Below are 26,096 nucleotides of genomic sequence, written 5' to 3' on the forward strand. Positions count from 1 at the left end.
ACTCTTGGAAAACCGGGACAGTGCATTAAGATACTGCTGTGATACGCTTCTCTAAGCATGACATTCTATGCTATACACAAACTGACTCATATCTTATACTAACACCCCCAACCTTTTCAGTACCTGCTCTCCACTACTCCCACAGCCATAACTGTATTATAACACTAAAGCTACAGCTATGGGAGGCCATAATCTTGGCACTAGAAAGCATTTGGTCTCTTCCTTTTACTTTCAAAGTTACAGATGTGTTTTGTTAGAATCTAGAGTGAGAGAAAGGCTCCCGCAAACTCTTGACTGAACGCACTCATTGGAGGTTTTGGTCATAGGTGGAAATGAGGAGATAGTTTTCTTAATGCCTTTGCCTTTTGTGTTCAGTTGATAGTTTGTCTGTCTGAGAGCACTTCATTTTAGTACACTTGCAAAGGAAAATATTCTACTTTTGAATCCAAGGGTCAGAAAGCTGATCCTTTAACCATTGATGATAGATTTGGATCCCTAGCTAAATGTTTCCAACAAATTGGGAGAGGAAAGAATGAAAAGGAAAAAGTACATAGTAGTGAGTCCTGGAAGCCATTAGCAGTTATTTCTGTTGAGAAGCTTCATATCAGTGGTTAACAGTACCACAGATGTCTGCTCTGGGGATAGCACAAGACCATTCTCACTAGGCGGTTGAACATTTCAAGATTTTGGTCTGTTTATCTTTTTGGAACCTAGATGAAGATCAAGTTTTGGACCTGAGACTCATTGGGTGATGATTCCATCGAGATCAACTTGTATGAGCAAAAGGAATCTGCTATAACTGAGGTATGTCTAATTGTGACAGATGACTCTCTACAAATATTAGGAGGCCATAAGCTTAGCATATTTATTGAATAATAAGTAGGTTAGGAGCCCATAAGCAGTAGTGTATTTATTGAATAATAGGTAAATTATATATGTCGCATGATTGACATGATAATCAAACAGGTAGGTCATCTTTTAAACTATGTTAAGGAAACTGAAGCTCAGAGGTTAAGTAACTAACTACTTAAGATAACTCAGGTGGTCACCAACCCTAATCACCACCTCTGTCCTGCTGTGAGCCAGGCATTGCTCTGCGCTCTTTGCTAATCTTCACAATAACCGTATGAGCTAGGTACTTTTATCGTTCTCATTTTACCATTAGGAAATTGAGGCAACGAGATATTAAGTAACTTTCCTGGCTGTGTGGCAGAGTCTGCAATTTGAACAGTTTGAACCCAGGAGGTCTACAGAGCTATACCAGCTTTCTTTCGGTTAGTATTTCCTTTATGTTTTAAAAGATTGTATTTTAAAAAATCTTTTTATTGTAAAATGAAGTTTTTTTTTAACTATTTCTTTTTCTTTTTAATAGTACTTTATTGAGTTTTTGGTGAAAGTTTACATAGCAAGTTAGGTTCCCATTTGACAATTTCCACATAGGTTTTTCAGTAGCATTAGTTACATGTATCACATTGTATCAACATTTTCTTTAATTGTGTTCAGTTTGTTCCATTTCCAGTACTCTAGTTTCCCTGCCCCCTTATCATCTCATCTTTGCTTTTTTTTTTTTCTGTTCTTCAGATGAAGATTTACTGAGCAAACTATCTTCTCATTAAACAATTTATACACTTGTTATTTTGTGGCATTGGTTGCCCACCCAACAACATGTCAGCACTCTTCCCTTCTTGACCTTAGTTTCCCCATTACCAGCTTTTCTGTCCCTTCCTGCCTACTCCTCCTTGCCCCTGGGCTGGTGTGTGCATTTAGTCGCATTTTGTCTTATGGGTCTGTCTAACCTTTGGCTGAAGGGTGAACCTCGGGAGTGACTTCATTACTGAGCTGAAAGGGTATCCAGGAGCCATACTCTTGGGGTTTCTCCAGTCTCTATCAGACCATAAATCTGGTCCTTTTTGTGTGTATATGTGAGTTAGAATTTTGATCTACATTTTTCTCCAGCCCTGTCCGGGACCCTCTATTGTGATCCCTGTCAGGGCAGTTGGTGATGGTAGCCAGGCACCATTTAGTTGTGCGAGACTCAGTCTGATGCAGGCTGTGGTAGTTGTGGTCCATTAGTCCTTTGGACTAATCTTCCCATTGTATCTTTGGTTTTCTTCATTCTCCCTTGCTCTAGACAGGGTGTATGTCAGTTGATCTCAGTGTTCCCAGAGACCATAGTCCCCACAGCCCTAAAGTAAGTTTTTTTTTTTTAATTATAAAATAAAATAACCCACATACCCAATGTGTATCTTAGTTTGATGAATTATTAACAGGTGATATCACCCAGGTCAAGGTATAAAATTTTGAGGTAAAAAATAGAACTTTGCCAGCCACCCCAGAGCCCTTCCATTGCCCCATCTCAATCCCAACTCCTTCCCTACTCCTATTAGTAACCATTCTTCTGACATTTATAATAATTATTTCCTTGCATTTTTAAAAAATAGTTTCATCACAAATTATATTCCTAGGCACTATAATTAATCTTACTCATTTTTTTAAAAATTTTAAACTTAATCTATAGGCTTTCTCTCCATTCTTTTCCTTATAATTTATCTGATGAAGAACCTGGGCCATTTATCTCCCACAGTCGGGATTTTGCTGATTGCTTATTCATGTGTGGTTCAAGATATTTGGTATTTCTTTCCAACTGATAGCTGGATCTGAGACTGGATCAGACTCAGATTCAATTTCTTTGACAATCTCCAAGTAGTATTTGGAAAGACTATGTTCTTGTTGGGTGCCATTGAGTCGATTCTGACTCTTACTGACCTCATGTAACAGTTTTTCCAAAGATAACACTTCATTAAGCTTCAGGTGCTTTTTTGATTATCTGGTTAAAACAGATAATTTTCTTTGTGTGTGTGTATATAAACCCCAGAATATTTTATTTCTAGAGGCGAACATTATAAGATAGGGTTTATCTTAATGATTCTTACAATCAGCTTTCTAGGAATTCATAAAAGTTTTGACACAAGAGTGGCCTGAACTGTCCAACATGGATTCTTTTAAATGGAGTACATTCTTTTATATATAGCATCCTTTAACTCCTATTGCACTTTTTTTTTTTTTTTTTTTTAATTTAGGCAATTCGAACTTATTGCAAACTCCGACTTCTTTTGATTCTACATAAGCCCCTATGTCTCCAGCAGCCTCTAAAGCCCAGGAGTCCAGTGAATCATCAGATAAATTCATGACCGAAAAACAGGTAAACTTGGAATATTTTAAGCCAGTGATTTTCAAAGTATATACAAAGAATACTAGTTCTGCAGAATGTGAAAAATCTTACTTTGAAAGAATTTTTTGGTAAAAGATTTTGGAAAATGTTGGCTTAAAGACAAATGGTCTCATTACTCTCAGACTTCATAATACAGTCAGTTTCCAAAAGGAAGATTTAGTATTATGGTGGCACAAACAATTATGTGCTCAGTTGCTAACCGGTTGAAGGTACAAACCCACTCAGTGGCTCTGGGGGGAAAGACCTGGCAATCTTCATAAAGATTACAGCCAAGAAAACCCTGTGGGAAATTCTGCTCTGTCACATGTTGAAATTGGCTCAATGGTACCTAACAATTCGTGCTTATTTAACACTAGTCTGACGAGCATTTCTTAGACTAGTGTTCTGTAGCACACGCATTGGAAAACATTATTCCCAGCTATTTAAAATTCTACAATATTTTATTTTCTTAACCTATGTTACCTGAGAAGGGAACCCTAACTCTCTAGATTAAGTGAATAAAGACAAAACAATGAGAAGAAAATAAAAAACAGGAAAAATGAATAAGAATATAAAATAAGAGTAAAAATAGAAATAGAGATGATTGAAAAATAAATTTAAATCTGCGCTATTAATAGTTACATAATCAGTTTTTAATAGAAGTACAATGATCCCTCTTGAATTCACTGTGTGAGGCCTTTACTTGATTTTTTTCTCAGGTTTAGAATGTAAATACATGTTTAGAATCAGGGATGTGAGACTTGAGAGTATCTTCAGGGTGATTATACTAGAATCCGTTACCCAGATGGACATGCCCCTTTTTATAGTTAGACCTTGTCCATTTTACAAGGAACGATTTAAATTATTGGTTCTGACCAGATAGATTTTTTTTTTTTTGTGACCTGAGTCATTATTAAAGTGACATTTATTTCTGTGTGATTTTCCTTTTCTTTACTATTTAATTAATAGAACCTAATTTACAGCTGTTTCTTCTAAGCAAAGTCTGCTCTGTTTCAGTTAAATCTAAAACCTTAGGTTTGTTTGATTCACTGAAATTACAACAGTGTTTTGTTGTTGTTGCTGTTTTTTTTGTCCACTAAGACCTACAATATGAATATTCAGGGATGGTACAATACAATGACGTGCTTATTTGCATCCTTCAAGTCTGTTGTTAATTTTGTTAGAAACAAATTTATTTGTAAAATTTAACCATTATATATGCATAAAAATTCTTATATTTTAAGAATACCTTTTGAAGAAAAAATTCTGTTGTCTGAAAACAAAGGAAATTATATACAAGACGGTACTTCTTCACTTTATATCTTATCCTTTTCTCTCTCCTTGTAATTGTAGCAAGAAGAAGCAGAATGGGAAAGCATAAATGTACTGTTGATGACACATGGCTTAAAACCTTTGTCCCCAGTCAGAAGAGCAGATCTAAAAGGTAATCAGATCCTATTCTTGCTCCTTAAGGTAAAAAGCTGCTTTTTCCTTTTTTTAAGATAAAAAAACTTGACCTTTATTTTTACTATCTGTATTACATTAAAAAAATATTATTATAGATCTTATCATTTTTGACAAACAGTCATCACAAAGGATGAGAGAGAATTTTCAAACATTGGTGGAAGACGCAGCACGTCAACAGAACATGATACGGGAGCTCATAGAAACTAATCAGCAGCTTAAGTAAGAAAATGGAAAAAGTCCTTTTTGAATTGTTTGTATGCAAGTGGTATGCATTCTAAAAATAACATCCTTGAAAAGAATCTTGAAATTTAATTTTCAATTTCGATTAAATATTAAATTAAAAAAATTTTTAATAGTAAATCTTTTGGTATTAATTTAGCTTAGATATGTAATGATACGTTTTATGTCTTGTATTGGTTTGTTTTGTAAGACATTTTAAGAATGTAACAAAATTTTAGAAATTGATTATGTTGTTAGATAGGTATGTTTGATTTGATTTATTTTTATTACTAAGGGAAGGAATTGTGTGTCTGTTAAATTAGAAATGAACTTCAGCTGGAACAAAGGCGAGCAGCAGATCAGGAACAACGAGCTAGTGACTTGGAACAAATTATGGAGAGTGTGAAATCCAAAATTGATGAATTAGAGAATGAATCCCTAAATAGGGTTTGCCAGCAACAGAATAAAATAACAACTCTTCAAAAGGAGCACACAGCTTTACAGGTACTGAGTTACATATTTTCCTAGATGATGATTAATACTAAAACAGCTCATCAAGGTCACTGGAGACTTCCAGGTTGCTTAATTCAGTGGTCCTTATCTTACTTGGGAGTTCTGGGTGGTACAAAAGGTTAACATGCTCGACTGCTAACCAAAATGATTGGAGGTTTGAGTCCACCCAGAAATGCCTTAGAAGAAAGGCCTGGCAATCTGCTTCTGAAAAAATCAGCCATTGGAAGCTCTGTGGAACAGAGTTCTTACTCTGACGCACATGGGATCACCATGAGTCAGAATCAACTCAACAGCACCTTTTTTTTTTTTAATTCTTTTTTTTTTATTGTGCTTTAGGTGAAATTTTTTTTAATTCTTGTAGTTGCTGAAGGAATATGTTAGAATCTCTCATGATGATTGTGAATCCATGTATTTCTCCTTACAGTTCTGTCAATATTTGCCTTGTATAATTTGAGATTATAAAGTACATATAAATTTTAAATTATTCTACTACGTATTGGTTAGAACCTTTTATCATTGTGAAGCGTCTCTTCTTGTCTCTAGTAGTGCTTATTGCTTTAAAGTCTTTGTCTACTATCAATAGCACTATGTAAACTTTCTCTTTATTAAGATGTTTTCCTGGTATATGTTTTTCTATCCTCTTTTTACTTTTTGGAAATACGCTTTTAAAATTTTTTTAATTCATTTTTTATTGCGGTGAAAATATGTACACTAAAACATTCACCAATTCAACAATTTCTACATGTATAATTCAGTGACATTGGTTATGTACTTCACATTGAATAAACATTATTGCAATCCTTTTCCAAATCATTCTACCACCATTAACATAAACTCAATACCCACTAAGCAAAAACTCACCCTCTCTCCCTCCCTCTCACCCCTAGTAACCACTAATGATCAATCTTTAGTTTCTATATATTTGCTTATTTCATCTAGGGAAGTTCATACAGTATTTGTCCTTTTGTGAATGACTTATTTCGCTCAGCATAATGTTTTCAGGGTTCATCCATGTCGTGGCATGGATCAAAACTTCATTTCTCTTTATGGCTGAGTAATATTCTATTGTATGTATAGGCCACATTTTGTTTATCCATTCATCTGTTGATGGACATTGCAGTTTCCACCATCTTAACTGTTGTGAAAAGTGCTGCAAGGAACATTGGAGAACAGCTTTCTGTTTGCTTCCCTGCTTCCACTTTTTCTGGATATGTTCTTAGGATGGGGATTGTTGAACCATATGGTAGTTCTGTGTTGAACTTTTTAAGGAAATGCCAAACTGTTTTCTGCAGTGGCTTTACCATTTTACATTCACACCAGCAATGGATCTTCCTGAACAACCTCGCCAAAACCTTTTGTATTCCTTTTTTAAAGTTTTTTTTTATATTGCCATACTAATGAGAGCGAGGTGGAATCTTATCGTGGTTTTGATTTTCATTTCCCTAATAACTAATGAGAAGCCCGGTGATATAGTGGTTAAGAGTTCGGCTGCTAACCAAAAGGTTGACAGTTCGAATCCACCAGCCACTCCTTAGAAACCCTTTGGGGCAATTCTACTCTGTCTTATAGGATCGCTGAGTCAGAATCCACTTGACAGCAACATATTTGAATTTTTTTTTTTTGACTGGCTAATGATGTTGAGCATCTTTTCATGTGCTTGTTGGTCTTTTGTATATCCTATTTGGTGAAATGTCTGTTCAAATCCTTTGCCCATTTTTTGATTAAGTTGTTTGTCTCTTTGTTGTTGTCCAAGTTTTATTTAAATATATTTTAGATAATAGACCCTTATTGCATATATGGTTCCTAAAAATTTTCTCCAGATCTGTAGGTTATCTCTTTGTTTGTTGATAAAGTACTTTGTTGAATAAAAGCATTTAATTTTTATGAGGTCCCATTTTGTCTTCTATTGCTCATGCTTTTGTTGTCATCTGATAATCCATTGTTAAAAACTGTATTCACACCCACTTGTATTTTCTTCTAAGAATTTTATGGTTTCAGTTTTCACATTTAGGCCCTTGATCCATTTTGAATTGTTTTTAATGTATGATGTGAGGCATGAAGCCTGATTTATTCTTCTGCGTGTGGAAATCCAGTTTTCCCAGCAATGTTTATTGAAGCGACTCTTCCTTCCCCATTGAATGGACTTAGCACTCCTTGTTGAAAATCAGTTGACCATAGACGTATCGATTTATTTCTGAATTCTCAGTTCTATTCCATTGGTCTATATGTCTATTATACCAGTACCAGGCTGTTTTAATTACTGTGGTTTTATGGTATGCTTTGAAATAGGAAGTGTGAGTCCTCCTACTTTATTCTTCTTCAGAATTGCTTTAGGTAATCAGGGTCCCTTGCCCTTCCATATAAATATGAGGATTGGCTTTTCTATTTTTGCAAAGAATGGTGTTGGAATTTTGATGGTAATTGCATTGGACCTATAGATTGCTTTGGGTAGTATTAACATCTTAACTATATTAAGCCTTCCAGTACCCAAACATGGAATGTCCTTCTATTTATTTGTCTTCAATTTCTTTTAGTAATGTTTTATAGTTTTCTGTGTACAAGTCATTCACCTTCCTGGTTCAGTTTCTTCCTAGGTACTTTAATTTTTTAGATGCTGTTGTAAATAATTATGTTTCTTTAATTTCATTTCCCACCTGTGCATTGTTGATGTATAGAAACTTGACTGAGTTTTGTGTGTTGACCTTGCATCCTGCCACTTTGTTGAATTCATGTATTAGTTCTCATAATTTTCTTGTGGGTTCTTTGGGGTTTTCTATGTGTAGGACCATGTCATCTGTGAAAACGAATAGTTTTACTTCCTCTTCCCCGATTTAGACACCTTTTTTTTTTCCCTAGCCTAATTATTATTATTTTTAATTATTCTGACTGGCACTTCCAGAACGATGTTGAATAGCAGTGGTGAGAGTGAGCATCCCTATTGTGTTCCTGATCTTAATGAGAAAGCTGTCAGTATTTCTCCATTAAGTGTGATGTTGTTATTGTTAGGTGCTTTCAAGTTGGTTCCAACTACAGCAACCCCATGTACAACAGAACGAAGCACTGCCTGGTCCTGCACCATCCTCACAATCATTGTTATACTTGAGCTCATCGTTGCAGCCACTGTGTCAGTCCAGCTCATTTAGGGTCTTCCTCTTTTTCACTGACCCACTACTCTAGTAAGCATGATGTTCATCTCCAGGGACTTTTCCTCCTTATAACATGTCCAAAGTATGTGAGACAAAGTTTTGCCATCCTCACTTCTAAGGGGCCTTCTGGCTGTACTTTTTCCAAGACTGATTTGTTCATTCTGGCAGTCCATGGTATATTCAATATTCTTTGCCAACACCGTAATTCAAAGGTGTCAATTCTTCTTCAGTCTTCCTTATTCATTCTCCAGCTTTCCCATACATGTGAGGTCATTGAAAATACCATACATGGATCAGGTAGACATTAGTCTTCAAGGTGACATCTTTGCTTTTTGGCACTTTAAAGAGATCTTTTGCAGCAGATTTGCCCAATGCAAGGCTTTGTCTGATTTCTTGACTGCTAAGCAGTGGATTGTGGATCCAAGTAAAATGAAATCCGTTACAACTTTAATCTTTTCTCCATTTATCATGTTACTTATTGGTCCAGGATTTTTTGTTCTCTTTATGTTGAGGTCTAATCCATATGGAAGGCTGTCATCTTTGATCTTCATCAGTAAATGCTTCAAGTCCTCTTCACGTTCAGCGAGCAAGGTTGTGTCATCTGCATATCGCAGGTTGTTAATGAGTCTTCCTCCAATCCTGATTCCCTGTTCTTCATGTAGTCCAGCTTCTCGGATTATTTGCTCAGTGTACAGATTGAATAAGTATGGTGAAAGGCTATAACCTTGATAGACACTTTTCTTGACTTTAAACCACACAGTATCACCTTGTTCTGTTGAAACGACTGCCTCTTGGTCTAGGTACAGATTCCTCTTGAGCATAATTAAGTGTTCTGGAATTCTCTTTCTTTGCAGTGTTATCCATAATTTGTTATGATCCACATAGTCGAATGCCATTGCATAGTCAGTAAGACACAAGTAAACATCTTTCTGGTATTCTCTGCTTTCAGCCACGATCCATCTGGCATCAGTAATGATATCCTTGTTCCACATCCTCTTCTGAATCTGGCTTAAACCTCTGGTCATTTCCTGTCGATGTACTGCTGCAACCACTTTTTTTTTTTTTTTTAATTGTGCTTTAAGTTAAAGTCTACAAATCAAGTCAGTCTCTTCTATAAAACGTTATATGCGCCTTGCTATGTACTCCTAGCTGCCCTCCTCCTGATGAGACACCACATTCTTCCTCTCTACACTGTATTCCCCATGTCCACTCAGCCAGCTCCGGTCCTCCTCTTCCTTCTCATCTCACCTCCAGACAGGAGTTGTCGACATAGTCTCATGTATCTATTTGAGCCAAGAAGCTCACTCCTCACCAGTATCATTATCTATCTTATAGTCCAGTCCAATCCCTATCTTGAGAGTTGGTTTCAGGAATGGTTCCAGTCTTGGGCTAACAAAGGGGCCGGGACCATGACCTCCAGGGTCCCTCCAGTCTCAGTCAGACCATTAAGCCTTGCCTTTCTATGACAGTTTGAGATCTGCATCCTACTGTTCTCCTGCTCCATCAGGGATTCTCTGTTGTGTTCCCTGTCAGGGCAGTCATCGGTGGTAGCAGAACACCATGTAGTTCTTCCAGTCTCAGGCTGATGGAGTCTCTGATTTATGTGGCCCTTTCTGTCTCTTCGGCGCATCTTTACCATATGTCTTTGGTGTTTTTCATTCTCTTTTGCTCCAGGTAGGTTGAGACCAACTGATGCATCTTAGATGGCTGCTTGCTAGCGTTTAAGACCCCAGACACCTCTCACCAAAGTGGAATGCATAACATTTTCTTAATACATTTTGTGCAACCACTTTTGAATGATCTTCAGCAAAATAAGTGTGATGTTAGCTGTTGGTTTTTCATAAATGCCCTTTATTGAGGAATTTCCCTTCTATATCTCTCTTGTAGAGTGCTCTGTTTTGTTTTCTCATATCCTGAATGGGTGTTGAATTACGTCAAATGCCTTTTCTACCTTGATTGAGATCGTCACATGGTTCTTTCCTCAGTTCCATTAATATGGTGTATTACATTGATTGATTTTCCAGAGGTAAACTAACCTTGCATTCCTAGGATAAGTCCCACTTGCTCATGGTGTGTAATCCTTTTCATAGCTTTTGGATTCATTTTGCTAGTATTTTGTTGAGGATTTTTACATTTATATTCATGAGGGATATAAGTAAATAGTTTTATTTTCTTGTGGTATCTTTATCCGGCTTTGGTATCGGGGTAATTTTTACCTCATAGAATGAGTTAGGATGTGTTCCCCTCTTCTGTTTTTTGGAAAACTTTAAGTATAGCATTGGGAGAACTTCCTCTATAAATATTTGGTAGAATTCCTCAGTGAAGCTGTCTGCCTAGGACTTTTGTTTGTTGGGAGGTCTTTGATTACTGATTCAGTCCCTTCACTTGTTATGGGTCTGTCTGTTGACAGCCATTATTTCTTCTTGCATCATTGTAAGGAGTTTGTTTCAAGGAATTTGCCCATTTCCTCTAAGTTAGCTGGTTTGTTGGCATATAACTGTTCATATATTTCCTCACAATCTTCTGTATTTCTGTAGGGCTGGTTGTAATGTTCCCAGTTTTGTTTCTAATTTTAGATATTTGCATCTTCTGTCTTTTTTTCTTTGTCAGTTTAACCAAAGGTTTGTCAATTTTATTAATCTTTTCAAAGAGCCAATTTCTGGTTTCATTGATTCCCTGTTATATTTCTATTTCATTAATTTCTGCTCTGATCTTTATTATTTCCTTTCTTCTGGTAGCTTTGGGCTTAGTTTGATCTTCCTTTTCTAGTTCCTCAAGTTGTAGAGTTAAGCTATTGATTTGGGGTCTTTCTTTTTTTTTTGATATGTACATTTTTAAATTGTGTCTTAGGAGAAAGCTTACAGCACAAATTAGTTTCTCATTCAAAAATTTATACACAAATTGTTTTATGACATTGTTGTAATCCTGGCAATGTGTCAGCACTCTCCCCCTTTCCCCTTACACCCTAGGTTCCCTGTGTCCATTTCTCCAGATTTCCTGTCCCTTCGTGCCTTCTCATCTTTGCTTTTGGGCAGGTATCCTTTGGTCTCCTATACTTTATTGAACTAAGAAGCATGTTCCTCACATGTGTTATTGTTTGTTTTATACGCCTGTCTAATCTTTGGCTGAAAGGTAGACTTCAGGAGTAGCTTCTATTCTGAGTTAGCAGGGTGTCTGGGGACCATAGCCCCAGGGGGCCTCCAGTCTCTGTCAGACCAGTAAGTCTGGTCTTTTTTTATGCATTTGAATTTTGCTTTATATTTTTCTCCCATTCTGTCTGGAACCTTCTGTTGTGATCTGTCAGAGCAGTTGGTGATCTTTCTTCTTTTTTGAGGCGTTTATTGTTATAAATTTTTCTCTGAGTACTACCTTCACTGCATCCTATAAGTTTTAGTATGTTGTGTTTTCATTCTTTTTCAACTTTAAGAATTTTTTTTAATTCTTGCTTCCTTCTTCGACCTATTGGTTGCTTCGTAGTGTGTTATTTAGTTTCCATATATTTATATATTTTTCAGTTTTCTTTCTGTTAGTAATTCCTACTTTAATTCTGTTGTGATAATAAGAGATATTTTGTATGATTTCAGTCTTTTTAAATCTACTGAGACTTTCTTTGTATCCTAAGATATGACCTATCCTGGAGAATGATCCGTATGCACGGGAGAAGCATGTGTATTGTGCTGTTGTTCGGTGATGGATATATGTCTGTTACCTCTAGCTGGTTAATAGTGTTCAAGTCTTTTATTTCTTTATTAGTCTTCTTTCTAATTGTTCTTTCCGTTATCAAAAGTGGTGTATTAAATTCTTCAACTATTATTGTAGACCTGTCTATTTCTCCCTTCAGTTCTGTCAGCATTAGCTGTATAAATTTTGGGGCTCTGAGGTTAAGTCCATAAATATTTATAGTTGTTATGTCTTGATACATTGACCCTTTATCATTACATTCAATGGTCTTTTAAAGAGTTTTAAATAATAGAGGAAAAAAGTCCTTTACATAATTGCCATTTTCATTGCTCTTCACACATGTTCTTTTTTTTTTTATCTAGATTTCCATCTGGTATTTAAGCATTTCCTCATATATTTGAATATTCTTTGATAGTATAATTTTTAAAAAATAGCTTCATACTTTTGAGTGTGGATATAATGTGTTTAAACAGCCCTCTCGATGGCAACTAACAACATCCAAACAATCCCTTATTATTAGACATCTTGTTTTTGTCTTCTTTTTTTCACTACTGTGAAAAAAAATGTTATATATCGTTAATTCACTTAACAAATATTAACTGAAGGCCTTCCATTTACTAAATGGGTAAGACACTAGATGTATATGGTGTTGAGTAAAGTAATATTTCGTTTCTCCATTCATGATACATAAAGTCTACTGGGAGACAAAGATGTTGATTAAATAAGCACATAAAGTTCTTTGGTTAGAAAATCAATCATATCAGGTATCAACCCAAGACTAGACCACTGGACAGAAAAATCAGATGTCAACCGAGACAGGGAAATAACAAAAATAAATCCAGATAAAAAAACGCTCAGAACAGGGAAACAGCAATGTTATTATGTAAAAGAAGACAACATTAAAACTATAAAGAGGGACTAAGAAATGTAGTCATACCTCTTTCAAATGGAGAGAAAGACAAGGTGATATAAAGAAATAAAAGTTAGGTTTAAACTTAGAAAAATAGGGGTAAATATTAAGGTAACCACAAAGGAGACTGACTATCCTACACATCAAAATAAAATACAAGAAAAAAATAGAGACTCAGCAGAAACAAAACCAACAACAATGAATAAAAGAAAAAGACAATATATAAAGACAAACTACTCAGCACAAAAAATTAAGTGGGAAAAAGAAACTGTCACAAAAAAAACCACAAAAGACATCAGAATGACAGTATTAAACTCATACTTATCCATAATTAACACTGAATGTAAATGGACTAAATATGCCGATAAAGAGACAGAGAATGGCAGAATGGATAAAAAAACACAATCCGTCTATATGTTGCCTGCAAGAGACACACCTTAGACTTAGAGATACAAACTAAAACTCAAAGGATGGAAAAAATATATCATGCAAACAACAATCAAAAAAGAGCAGAAGTGGCAATATTAATTTCTGACAAAATAGACTTTAAAGTTAAATCCACCACAAAGGATAAGGTGGGACACTATATGATGATTAAAGGGACAATATACCATATGGATATAACCATATTAAATATTTATGCACCCAATGACAGGGCTACAAGATACATAAAACAAACTCTTCAGCAGCATTGAAAAGTGAGATAGACAGCTCCACAATTATAGTAGGAGACTTCAACACACCACTTCTGGTGAAGGACAGGACATCCAGAAAGAAGTTCAATAAAGATACGTAAGATCTAAACCCCACAATCAACCAACTTGACCTCGTAGACATATACAGAACACTCCACCCAACAGCAGTCAAGTATACTTTGTTTTCTAGCACACATGGAACGTTCTCTAGAATACACCACGTATTAGTTCATAAAGCAAACCTTAGCAGAATCCAAAACATCAAAATATTACAAAGCATCTTCTCTGACAATAAGTAGAAATCAAAAACATAAAAAGCAGGGAAGAGAAATGAAACACTCGAAAATGGAACAATACCCTGCTCAAAAAACACTAGGTTATAGAAGACATTATGGATGGAATAAAGAAATTCATACAATCTAATGAAAATGAAAACACTATCAGACCCTTTGGCATAGTGAAAGCAGTGCTCAGAGGTCAATTTGTATCAATAAATGCCCACATACAAAAGGAAGGAAGGGCCAAAATCAAAGAATTATCCTTACAACTTGAACAAATAGAGAGCAACAAAAGAAACCCTCAGGCACCAGAAGAAAGCTGATAATAAAAATTAGAGTAGCATTAAATGAAATAGCAAACAGGAAAACAATTGAAAGAATTAAGAAGACCAAAAGCTGGTTCTTTGAAAAAATTGGCAAACCATTGGCTAAACTGACAAAAGAAAAACAGGAGAGGAAGCAAATAACCCGAACAAGAAATGAGTTGGGCAGTATTACAACAGACCCAACTGAAATTGAAAGAATCATATCAGATTACTATGAAAAATGTCCTCTAACAAATTTGAAAACCTAGAATAAATGGACGAATTCCTAGAAACACACCACCTACCTAAATTAACACAAACAGAGGTAGAGCAACTAAATAGATCCATCACAAAAGAAGACATTGAAAAGACAATCGAAAAACTCCCAACCAAAAAAAAGCCCTGGCCCGGACGGCTTCACGGCACAGTTCTACAAAACTTTCAGAGAAGAGTTAACACCACTACTACTAAAGGTATTTCAGAGCATAGATACTCAAGTGGCCTTCGGACTACTTCCATACTCATACTGTGAAGCCAGCATATCCCTGATAACAAAACCAGGCAAAGACACCACAAGAAAAAGAAAATTAGAGACCTATATCCCTCATGAACCTAGATGCAAAAATCCTCTACAAAATTCTAACCAACAGAATTCAAAAACATATCAAAAAAATCATTCACCATGACCAAGTGGGATTCATACCAGGTATGCAGGGATGGTTCCACATTAGAAAAACAATTAATGTAATATGTCATATAAGTGGGAAACCCTGGTAGGATTGTGGTTAAGAACGAGAGCTGCAACCCAAAAGGTCAGCAGATCAAATCCACCAGGCGCTCCTTGGAAACTCTGGGGCAGTTCTACTATGTCCTGTAGGATCACTATGAGTCAGAATCAACGCAATGGCAAGGGGTTTGGTTTTGGTATCATATAAGTAAAACAAAAGGAAAAACCACATGATCATATCAATTGGTGCAGAAAAGGCATTTGAGAAAGTTCAATACACATTCATAATAAAAACTCTCTGCAAAATAGGAATAGAAGGAAAATTCCTCAACATAATAAAGGGCATTTATACAAAGCCAAGAGCCAACATCATCCTAAATGGAGAGAGCCTGAAAGCATTCCCTTTGAGATCGGGAACCAGGCAAGGATGCCCTATATCACCACTCTTACTCAACATTGTGCAGGAGGTCCTAGCCAGAGCAATGAAGCTTGATAAAGAAATAAAGTGCATCCAGATTGGCAAGAAAGAAGTAAAAGTATCTCTATTTGCAGATGACATGATCTTGTACACAGAGAACCCTAAGGAATCCTCCAGAAAACTACTGAAACTAATAGAAGAGTTCAGCAAAGTATCAGGATATCAGATAAACATACAAGAATCAGTTGGATTCCTCTACACCAACAAAAAGAACATCAAAGAGGAAATCACCAAATCAATACCATTTTCAGTAGCCCCCAAGAAGATAAAATACTTAGGAATAAATCTTACCGTACATGTAAAAGACATACAAAGAAAACTACAAAACTCTTCTGCAAGAAACCAAAAGAGACTTACATAAGTGGAAAGACATTCCTTGCACATGGATAGGAAGACTCAACATTGTAAAAATGTCTCTTCTACCAAAAGCAATCTATAGATACAATGCAATTCCAATCCAAATTCCAATGAAATTTTTTAATGAGATGGAGAAACAAATCACCAACTTCATGTTGAAGGGAAGGAGGCCCCAGATAAATAAAGCATTACTGAAAAAGAAGAACAAAGTGGGAGGCCTCACTCTACCTGATTTTAGAACCTATTATACTGTCACAGTAGTCAGAACAGCCTGGTACTGCTATAACAACAGATACATAGACCAATGGGACAGAATTGAGAATCCGGAGATAAATCCGTCCACATATGAGCAGCTGATATTTGACAAAGGCCCAAAATCTGTTCAATGGGGAAGGGACAGTCTGTTTAACAAATGGTGCTGACATAACTGGATATCCATTTGCAAAAAAATGAAACAAGACGCATACCTCACACCATGCACAACAACTAACTCAAAATGGATCAAAGACCTAAATATAAAATCTAAAATGATAAAGATCATGAAAGAAAAAAAGGGACAACGTTAGGAGCCCTAATACATAGCATAAACAGTGTACAAAACAACCAACAGTGCAAAAGAGAAACTAGATAACTGGGAGCTCCTAAAAATCAAACACCTATGCTCATCCAAAGACTGCACCAAAAGAGTCAAAAGATTACCTACAGACTGGGAAAATGTTTTAGCTATGACATTTCCGTTCAAGGCCTGATCTCTAAAATCTACATGATACTGCAAAAACTACAAAAAGACAAACAACCCAATTAAAAAATGGGCAAACGGTATGAACAGGCACTTCACTAAAGACATTCCAGTAGCTAACAGATACATGAGGAAATGCTCAGGATCATTAGCCATTAAAGAAATGCAAATCAAAACTACAATGAGATTCCATCTCACTCCAACAACGCTAGCATTAATCCAAAAAACGCCAAATAATAAATGTTGGAGAGATTGTGGAGAGTCTGGAACACTTACACACTGATGGTCGGAATGTAAATGGTACAACCACTTTGGAAATTGATTTGGTCCTTCCTTGAAAAGCTAGAAATAGAACTACCATATGATCCAGCAATCTCAGTCCTTGGAATGTATCCTAGAGAAATAAGAGCCTTTACACGAACAGATATATGCACACCTAGGTTCATCGCAGCACTGTTTGCAGTAGCAAAAAGATGGCAGCAACCAAGGTGCCCATCAACAGATGAATGGATAAATAAATTATGGTATATTCACACAATGGGATAGTACGCACTGATGAAGAACAATGATGAAACTGTGAATCGTTTCATAACGTGGAGGAATCTGGAAGACATGCTGAGTGAAATTAGTCAGTTGCAAAAGTACAAATATTGTGTAAGACCACTATTATAAGAACTCGAGAAATAGTTTAAACATAGAAGAAAATATTTTTTGATGGTTATGGGAAGGGGGAGGGAGGAAAGGAGAGCGAAGGGTTTTCACTAATTAGATAGTGGAGAAGAACTATTTCAGGTGAAGGGAAAGACAACAAACAATACAGGAGAGGTCAGCACAACTGGACTAAACCAAAAGCAAAGAAGTTTCCTGAATAAACTGAATGGTTCAAAGTCTAACATGGCAGGGGCAGGGGGTTGGAGACCATGGTTTCAGGGAACATCTAAGTCATTTGGCATAATAAAATCTGTTAAGAAAACATTCTGCACCCCACTTTGGAGAGTGGTGTCTGGGGTCTTAAACGCTAGCATGCAGCCATCTAAGATCCGTAAATGGGTCTCAACCCACCTGGAGCAAAGGAGAATGAAGAACACCAAAGACACAAGGTAATTATGAGCCCAAGAGACAGAAGAGGCCACATAAACCTGAGACTACATCAGCCTTAGACCAGAAGTACTAGATGGTGCGCGGCTTCAACTGATGTTGTGACAGGGAACACAAGGAAGAACCCCTGAGGAAGCAGGAGAGCAGTGGGATGCAGACCCCAAATTCCCATAAAAAGACCGAACTTAATGGTCTGACTGAGACTAAAAAGACCCTAGTGGTCATGGTCCCCAGCCATTCTGTTAGCCCAAGACAGAAACCATTCCCAAAGCCAACTCTCCAGACAGGGATTGGACTGGACAATGCGATAGAAAATGATACTGGTGAAGAATGAGCTTCTTGAATCAACTAGACACATGAGCGTATGTTGGCATCTCCTGTCTGGAGGGGAGATGAGAGGGCAGAAGGGGTCAGAAGCTGACCAAATAGACATGAAAAGAGAGAGTGGAGGGAAGGAGTGTGCTTTGTCATCAGGAGGAGAGCAATTAGGAGTATATAGTGAGGTTTACATAAATTTTTGTATGAGAGACTGACTTGATTTATAAACTTTCACTTAAAGCACAGTAAAAAAAAAAAAAATACATCCTTAAAAAATGAAAAAAAGCACATAAATAAAAATTATTCTTAATATGCCATGAAAGAAAGGTATATGGTGCTCTGAGAGCCTAACACAGGGGCTATAACCTAGTCGATAAGGTTCCCTTAGGAAGTGGCAAGTAGTAGTTGCTTAGGTAAAAATGTTGCGGTTTAAGTCGATTCCAACTCTTAGTGACCCTATAGTACAGAGTAGAACTGCCTTAGAGGGTTTCCGAGGAGCAGCTGGTGGATTTGAACTGCCAACCTTTTGGTTAGCAGCCAAGCTCTTAACCATTGCACCACCAGGGCTGTGGATGCTCTAGGCAGAGGCAACGGCACTTGTAAAAGGAGCAACACAAGTACAAGGGATAGAAGAGGACTAGTACAGCTGAAGTGAAGAGGAACAGGGAACAAAATGAGGCTAGGACGTAATAGCGGCCAGGAACTTCAGGACTTCGTAGGCCCATGTTAAGGAGTTTTGTCTTTATTCTAAAATCAATAGGAAGTTATTGAGTGGATTTAAGCAAGTTGGAGGAGTAGGGGACAGGGATGTGGGTGACAGGATCAAATGTCTTTACATTTTAAAAGATCACTTTAGTTGTAGTATAGGGAATGAGTTGGAGGGGAGACATAGTGGATATGGATAGACCAGGTATGAGAGTATTGCAATGGTGTAGATAAGAGATGATGGGAGCTTATAGCAGGATGGTGGTTGTGATAACGCTAAGAACTGAACAGATTTGAAAGAAATCTAGAATTGCTATAAATTTTTATTTGGTAAGTAATATGGCAATAGCTATTAAAATAAAACAAACACATATAAATTAACCTAGCAGTCTCACCTTGGAAAATGCATCCAGTAGAAACACAAGCTACAATACTAAGGAGTACATGCATAAGAATATTTACTGTAGCAATATTTGTGATGGCAAAAAACTTGGAACAAATGAATATCCATAAACATGAAAATGGTTTTGAATAAATCTGGTGTTTCCCAATTCCATATTCTATGGAATATTAATACATTTGTCAAAAAATAAGTGAGAGACTACTCTGAAACTTTCGAGGACTCAGGCTTCTCTTCCTGCTATGCAATGAAGTAATAACCTTTCCTAATTATTCAGCACTTCATAGATATGTGCCTTTTTTTTTTCACTCTGAAGATGAGGAAACTGAGGCTCAAAGCAGTTAGGTTATAAGTGTTGCCAGTGTTTATTAAACATTTTCTGTGCGCCAGGCACCGTTCTAAGCACTGTGTGCAGATTCACTTGATCCTCTGAATAACTCTGTGAACAAAACGTTATTTCCATTTTCAGGATGGGAAGGTTGGGACATGGAGTGCCCAGAGGACTTGCTCAAAGTCACACACTTAATAAGAAAGAGAGTAGGTTGGTGCCCAGATTATCTGACTCTAGCATTCATGCTCCTAGCAACTACCCTGTTCTGCATCTCAGGAGTAGGCCCCAAGGTTTTGTAGTTAACTTACACGTAGAAGTCTGATGGCACCCATGTCACTTGATCACAGAGGCCCCTGCCCGGCTTGTAGGGAAGGGATGGGACAAGGCAGGGATAAATTCCAGGTACAACTGATGGTTACTGGGAGATGACATGGGCCTGGAAGCTGGGTCCTCCTTCTCCCCTGAGGGCTTCTAAGTCTCAGTTAACTTGATACTTGTGGCAGGTGAACATGTGCTTAGACATAGGCATTCTATTCTGAAAGAGGCATGTCTTAGTAATGCCCAGGCCAGATAGGGAAAGGCTTCTCCGTGAACTTTATGGAAGTGTAGTTAATAACAGTGATGGTGCTGTTGATAATGATGAAGAGGAAAAATTAATCCATTAAAATTATTCTGATGAATTCAACTTTAGACTTTCAGTATACTGTTGTTCTTCATTCGCTGATTAAAACTTTTTAGAGGTTAGAGGTTTAAAATGTTTTTCTAATTACAAATATTAATACATAATTATTGGAGATGTTGTAGAACAGAAAGAAAAGCATAAGTATAAAAAAGTAAGATAGACCTTTTCTATGAAAAAAAAAATTTTTTTTTTTATCAAGTTTGAGGAATGTCCTTGATGTCTTGTGTATGGTTCAAAACCTCCCTTTTTACTCCTCCCTCATATATGGGTGAATTAGTATTACTATATATTTGTACAAGCGTGGAGAAAGGAGTGCAAGGATAACAGTGAGCTCTTATAAGGATCAGTTTTGTTGGCATTAGGGACATTGAGGAGACCCTGAATCTGGTTTTAGTCACATGGAGGTGAAATGCTTTGGGATATTAAAGGGAGATATCAAATAAGCAGTTGGCCTGAAGTACAGAAATGTCTGGACTGGGGATGAATGTGGGAATTATCAGAGTATAGTGGTAATTGAAGCTATTGACTTGGATGAAAATATAGGTTGAGTGTAGAGTTTCCAAGGAACTTTAACATTTTATGGCTAGATAGAGAATGAGCTTGCAAAGGGCCCCTAGATATAGAAGTCAGAGAATAAGGGAAAACCAGACAAGATTAGAGAAGTGAATATCCAAGGTCTATATTTATTCCTTTGTATAAACTTTGGTGTGCATACTGGTTGTTTTTTCATGTTAACTTCCTGGTTGTGGATGTACTATGAGTTTGTAGTCTCCCACATTGCATGGATGCCTACGTTGACTACATCACTGGCAATCCTGAATTATCATTGCTAATTTAGGACTCAATTTTAAATCCTGGTTCTTTGTAACATTTTTAGTATTCATCCTTTCCTGATTGTTTATAGAGATTTTGAGTTCCTCTACTGATTATGGAGCCCCTGGGTGGTGCAAATGGTTAATTCACTTGGCAGCTAACCAAAAGGTTGGATATTTGACTCCACCCAGAGGCATCTCAGAAGAAAGGCCTGGTGATCTACTTTCAAAAAAATCAGCGATTGAAAACCCTGTGGAGCATAGTTCTACTCTGACACACATGGGGTCACCATGAGTCAGAGCCGACTCTACAGGAACTGGTTTTTTACTGATTATGATACTTTGAATGTCTGCAATTGCAAACTATACTTTCCCCATTTTACACCTATTTTACTTGTTAAAGTTTTGAGATTTGTGCTGTATTAATGTTTCTGAAGTTTGCACCCATTTACAAAGAGCCCCAATACAGAAGTTCTTAAATGAAGCAGCTAGATAGAAACTGTGAAGATGTACTGTTAGGACAGCATGTTCTAGATATATATACATATCATAATTATAGATTTTCAAAATTTCTTACAGGTAAAATGCCAGCGTTACATGAAAAAGCGAATGGAGCAACAAGAGACTATTGCTTCTCTGCAAAAGAATATCTATAGATTAACAAAGGAGGAAGAAGAGCGCATTGTCACTCAAAACAGAGTGTTTGCCTATCTCTGTAGAAGAGTTCCTCATAGTGTCTTGGATAGACAGTAAGTTTCCTATAATTTGATGTGTAGCTATATGCATCATGGTTTGTTTTGTTTTTTTACTGATTTCATCTTGGGGGTAGTAGTACCTCTTATAAATTAGAGGAGTCTTCTTCCCCTGCCTCTTCCCCCCCTCCCCACCCGGTATTATTGACTTGTTGAAGAAACTGTCAGTTGTCTTGGAGAAAGTTCAACTTTCTAGATTTTTCTGTTTTCTTCCTCATTACATCATTTAATTTATTCTGTCTCCCATATTTCCTGGAAATTAGTGCTCAATTCGAGTTCAAGTATTTTTGGCAAAATACTTCATAGGTGGTACTGTGCACTTTATATTTTAACACATCTGGAGGCATGTAATGTCTGCTTGACCCACTGTTAGGAATGCTAAGATTGGTCAGGGGCTTAAGTGGTAAAGTCTGATCATTCCATTGTAAAATTCCCTATCTTCCTTTCATTTAATGGTTTTATCCATTGATGATCTTACAAAATGATTGTTTTAATTTCTGTTATGGCTTTTTTTTTTTTTTTTTTTTGCTGGAATTCTGTAAAAAAGAACTTTTCCTTATCAGTTGAGTTCTGTTTGGTTATCCCATTGGTTTGTTACAGAAAGGTAAGATAAATGCTCAGTTCTTTTCCTTTCCATTTTCTAAATTTAATTTATTTTGTTGTTGTTGAGAATATACAGAGCAAAATGTACACCAATTCAACAGTTTCTACCTGTACAATTTAGTGACATTGATTGCATTCTTCAAGTTGTACAGCCATTCTCACCCCCCGTTTCTGAGCTCTTCCTCCCTCATTAACATAAATCCGCTACCTGCTAAGGTTCCTATTTAAACTTTTGAGTTGCTATTGTCAATTTGATCCCATTCTTAAAAGAGCATAAAGCTCAAGGCAGACCTTTTTTACTAGTTAAGCTAAACTATTGTTCATTTTCAAGAAGACTTCAGGGGATATTTTTTGTTTAAGGCTTTATCTCAGAACAATAGTTTCAGGGGCTCATCCAGCCTCCATGGATCTCAGAACTGTAGAGTCCATAAGAATTTGAAATTCTGTTCTGCATTTTTCCTCTTCTGATCAGAATTCTTCTATGGAATCTTTGATCGAAATGTTCAATAATGGAAACCAGGCACCATCCAGCTCTTCTGGTCTCATGGCAAAGGAGACAGTTGTTCATGGAGGTAATTAGCCACATATTCCATATCCTCCTCCTATTCCTGACTGTCCTTCTTCCTCCGTTGCTGCGGGTGAATAGAGACCAATTATTTTGCCTTGGATGGTAGCTCGTAAGCTTTTAAGACTCCAAGCATTACGTAAGGACCTAGGAGGTAGAACAGAAGCACTAAACATGTTATTAGGCCAATTAACTGGGATGTCCCGTGAAACCATGACCCTAAACCTCCAAACTAAGGAACCAAATCCCATGAAGTACTTGGTCTGTATATAAGTGGCATCAGAATCTATCTATCTTTTGTCAATTCAACATTTTACAGGTGTACAACTATTGATAGCAGTTACATTAATTGGCTATGCAACCCTACCCTCAGTCAATGCGATTTTTCCATCATCATTAACTCCGCTTTTCCCCTGCCCTCCTACTGCTGTTATCCACTAATAAACTTTGGTCTCTATACATTTGCCTTTTCTTGTCTTTTTATAGAAGTGAGGTCATACAGTGTTTATCCTTTTGCAATTGGTTTATTTCACTGAGCATAATGTCTTCAAGCCCCATCTGTATTGTAGCATGTATCAAGACTTCATTTCTTCTACTGGCTAACTAGTGTTCCATTCATTGTATGTATGTACCAGATTTTGTTTATCCATTCATGTGTTGATGGACATTTAGGTTGTTTCCAACTTTTGGCTATTGTGAATGAACACTGATGTACAAGTATCTGAGTCTCTGCTTTCTACAAGTGGAATTGCTGGGTCATATGATAGTTTTCCAAAATAGTTTATTTTTAGTTTTTTGAGGAAGCACCACAGTGTTTTCCATAATGGCTGTACCATTTTGTATTCCAACCAGCAATGGATAAGTGTTCCAATTTCCCTACATCCTTGCCAGCATTTGTTGTTTTCTGTTTTTTATATCTTGGCCATCCTAGTGGGAGTGAAATAGTATTTCATTGTGGTTTTGATTTGCATCTCTTTGATGGCTAATGACGCTGAGCATCTTTTCATGTGTTCACCTCTTTGGTGAAATGTCTATTCAAGTCCTTCACCCATTTGATGATTGAGTTATTTGTCTTTTTGTTGTTAAGTTGTTGAAGTTTTATATTTATTTTGGTTATTAGATTCTTGTCAGATGTATGGTTTCCAGAGATACTCTCCCAGTTGATAGCTTGTCTTTTCACTATTTTGATAAAGTCTTTTGATGAACAAAAGTTTTTAATATTTATGAAGTCTCCTTTATTTATCTTGTCTTTAGCTTTTTGCCCTTTTGTTATAATATTAGATAATCTATTGTGGAAAGCTAGACCCAACAACATTGCCCCTGCTAGTTCTTCTAAGGGTTTTATGGTTTTAGTTTGCACATTTAGGTCCTTAATCCATTTTGAATTTGTTTTTGTGTATGGTGTAAGGCATGGATCCTGTTTCGTTTGTCTGCGTATGGAAATCTAATTTTCCCAGCACCGTTTATTGAAGAGACTCTTCTTTCCCCCATTGAATGGACTTAGCACACTTGTCAAAATTCGGTTGACCATAGATGTATAGGTTTATTTCTGGGCTGTCAGTAATATTCCATTGGTCTGTGTGTCTGTTGTTATATCAGTACCGGGCTGTTTTGATTACTGTAGCTGTATAGCATGTTTTAAAATCAAGAAGTGTGAGTCCGCCTACTTTGTTCTTCTCTTTCAACATTGTTTTAGCAATTCGAGTCCTCTTGCCATTCCATATAAAGTTGAGGGATTGGTGTTCCTATTTCTGTAAAGAAGGCTGTTGGAAGTTTGATCGAGATTGCATTGAATCTATAGATTGCTTTGGGTAGTAATGACTTGTTAACAGTGTTAAGTCTTCCAGTTCATGAACATGGAACATATTTCCATTTATTTAAGTCTTCTTTAATGTCTTTCAGCAGCATTTTATAGTTTTCATTGTATAATGATTTATTCTTAGGTTTTTTTTTTTTTTCTCTTAGATTCTATTGTAAATGGAATTGTTTCCCTAATTTCCCTTTCAGATTTCTCATTGCCAATGTATAGAAAAGGAGCACTGGTGGTGCAGTGGTTAAAGCATTTGGCTGCTAACCAAAAGGTTGGCGGTTTGAACCCACCAGCCACTCCACGGGAAAAAGCAGCAGTCTGCTTCCGTAAAGATTACAGCCTTGGGAACTCCGTGGGGCAGTCCTGCCCTGTCCTATAGGATCACTATCAGTTGGACTTACTTTTTGACCTAAAATGTGGTCTATCCTAGAGAATGATCCATGTGCACTGGAGTAGAATGTATATTGTGCCATTTTTGGATGGAGTGTTCTATATATATGTCTGTTAAGTCTTGTTGGCTTCTAGTATCATTCAGTTGCTCTGTTTCCTTGTTGATCTTTCTACATGTTCCGTCCAATATTGAAGGTGGCATATTGACGTCTCCAACTATTACTATAATACTACCTATTCTCCCTTCAATTGTATCAGTATTCAGGTCTCCCCATGTTGAGTGCATATATATTTACGATTGCTAAATATCCTTGGTTAGTTGACTCTTTTATCACTATATAATGTCCATCTTAATCTCTTCTGACAGATTTTGTCTTAAAGTCTATTTTGTCTGACATTAAGATTGCCACCCCACCTCTATTTTGGTTATTATTTGCATGGAATATTTTTCCCATCCATTCACTTTCAACCTGTTCATGTCCTTGGGCTTAAGGTATGTCTCTTGTAAACAGCATATAGTTGGATCATGTTTTTTTTAATCCATTCTGCTACTCTCTGCCTTTTGATTGGAGCAATTAGTCCATTTACATTCACCATAATTACTGATAAGAAGTGACTTACCTCTGCCATTTTATTTGTTTTTTTGTGTCTTAAACCTTCTTTGTCTTTGTAGTTTAGTACTGCTTGCTTTTATGTGTTGTTGATTTATAGTAGTGAGCCTTTTTGCTTCCCTTTGTCTTTCTTTTTGTGTATGTTTTATATTTTTTTCCTTAGTCGTTACCATATTACATTGAAGAGCTTGTATTTATAACATTCTATAATCTTGGTATAACTTAACTTCAGTAACATACGAGAAATTCTGTATCTATACCATTCCTCTCCCCCCATTTTGTTGTTATCACTA

At 36.6% G+C, this 26,096-nt stretch overlaps 1 protein-coding gene across 6 annotated transcripts in view; it reads left to right on the forward strand.

Moving 5' to 3' along the window:
* Window positions 1-26,096, forward strand: part of CEP70 (centrosomal protein 70) — a 138,313-nt gene that overhangs the window by 13,756 nt on the left and 98,461 nt on the right. For 5 of the 6 annotated variants that reach the window (XM_003419965.4, XM_064277250.1, XM_010599486.3 and 2 more), the window contains exons 2-8: window positions 715-804; window positions 1,166-1,274; window positions 3,081-3,202; window positions 4,565-4,655; window positions 4,774-4,897; window positions 5,221-5,401; window positions 21,652-21,821. In XM_003419965.4, the coding sequence (XP_003420013.1) occupies window positions 3,134-3,202; window positions 4,565-4,655; window positions 4,774-4,897; window positions 5,221-5,401; window positions 21,652-21,821 (635 nt within the window). In that variant the 5' untranslated portion in view covers window positions 715-804; window positions 1,166-1,274; window positions 3,081-3,133. Of the gene's footprint in view, window positions 1-714; window positions 805-1,165; window positions 1,275-3,080; window positions 3,203-4,564; window positions 4,656-4,773; window positions 4,898-5,220; window positions 5,402-21,651; window positions 21,822-26,096 lie in introns of those variants that run through there. The other variant, XM_010599488.3, reaches the window with a different exon arrangement.

This window comes from Loxodonta africana, chromosome 26, assembly GCF_030014295.1.
Source record: "Loxodonta africana isolate mLoxAfr1 chromosome 26, mLoxAfr1.hap2, whole genome shotgun sequence".
In the NCBI taxonomy this organism is placed as follows: Eukaryota; Metazoa; Chordata; class Mammalia; order Proboscidea; family Elephantidae; genus Loxodonta; species Loxodonta africana.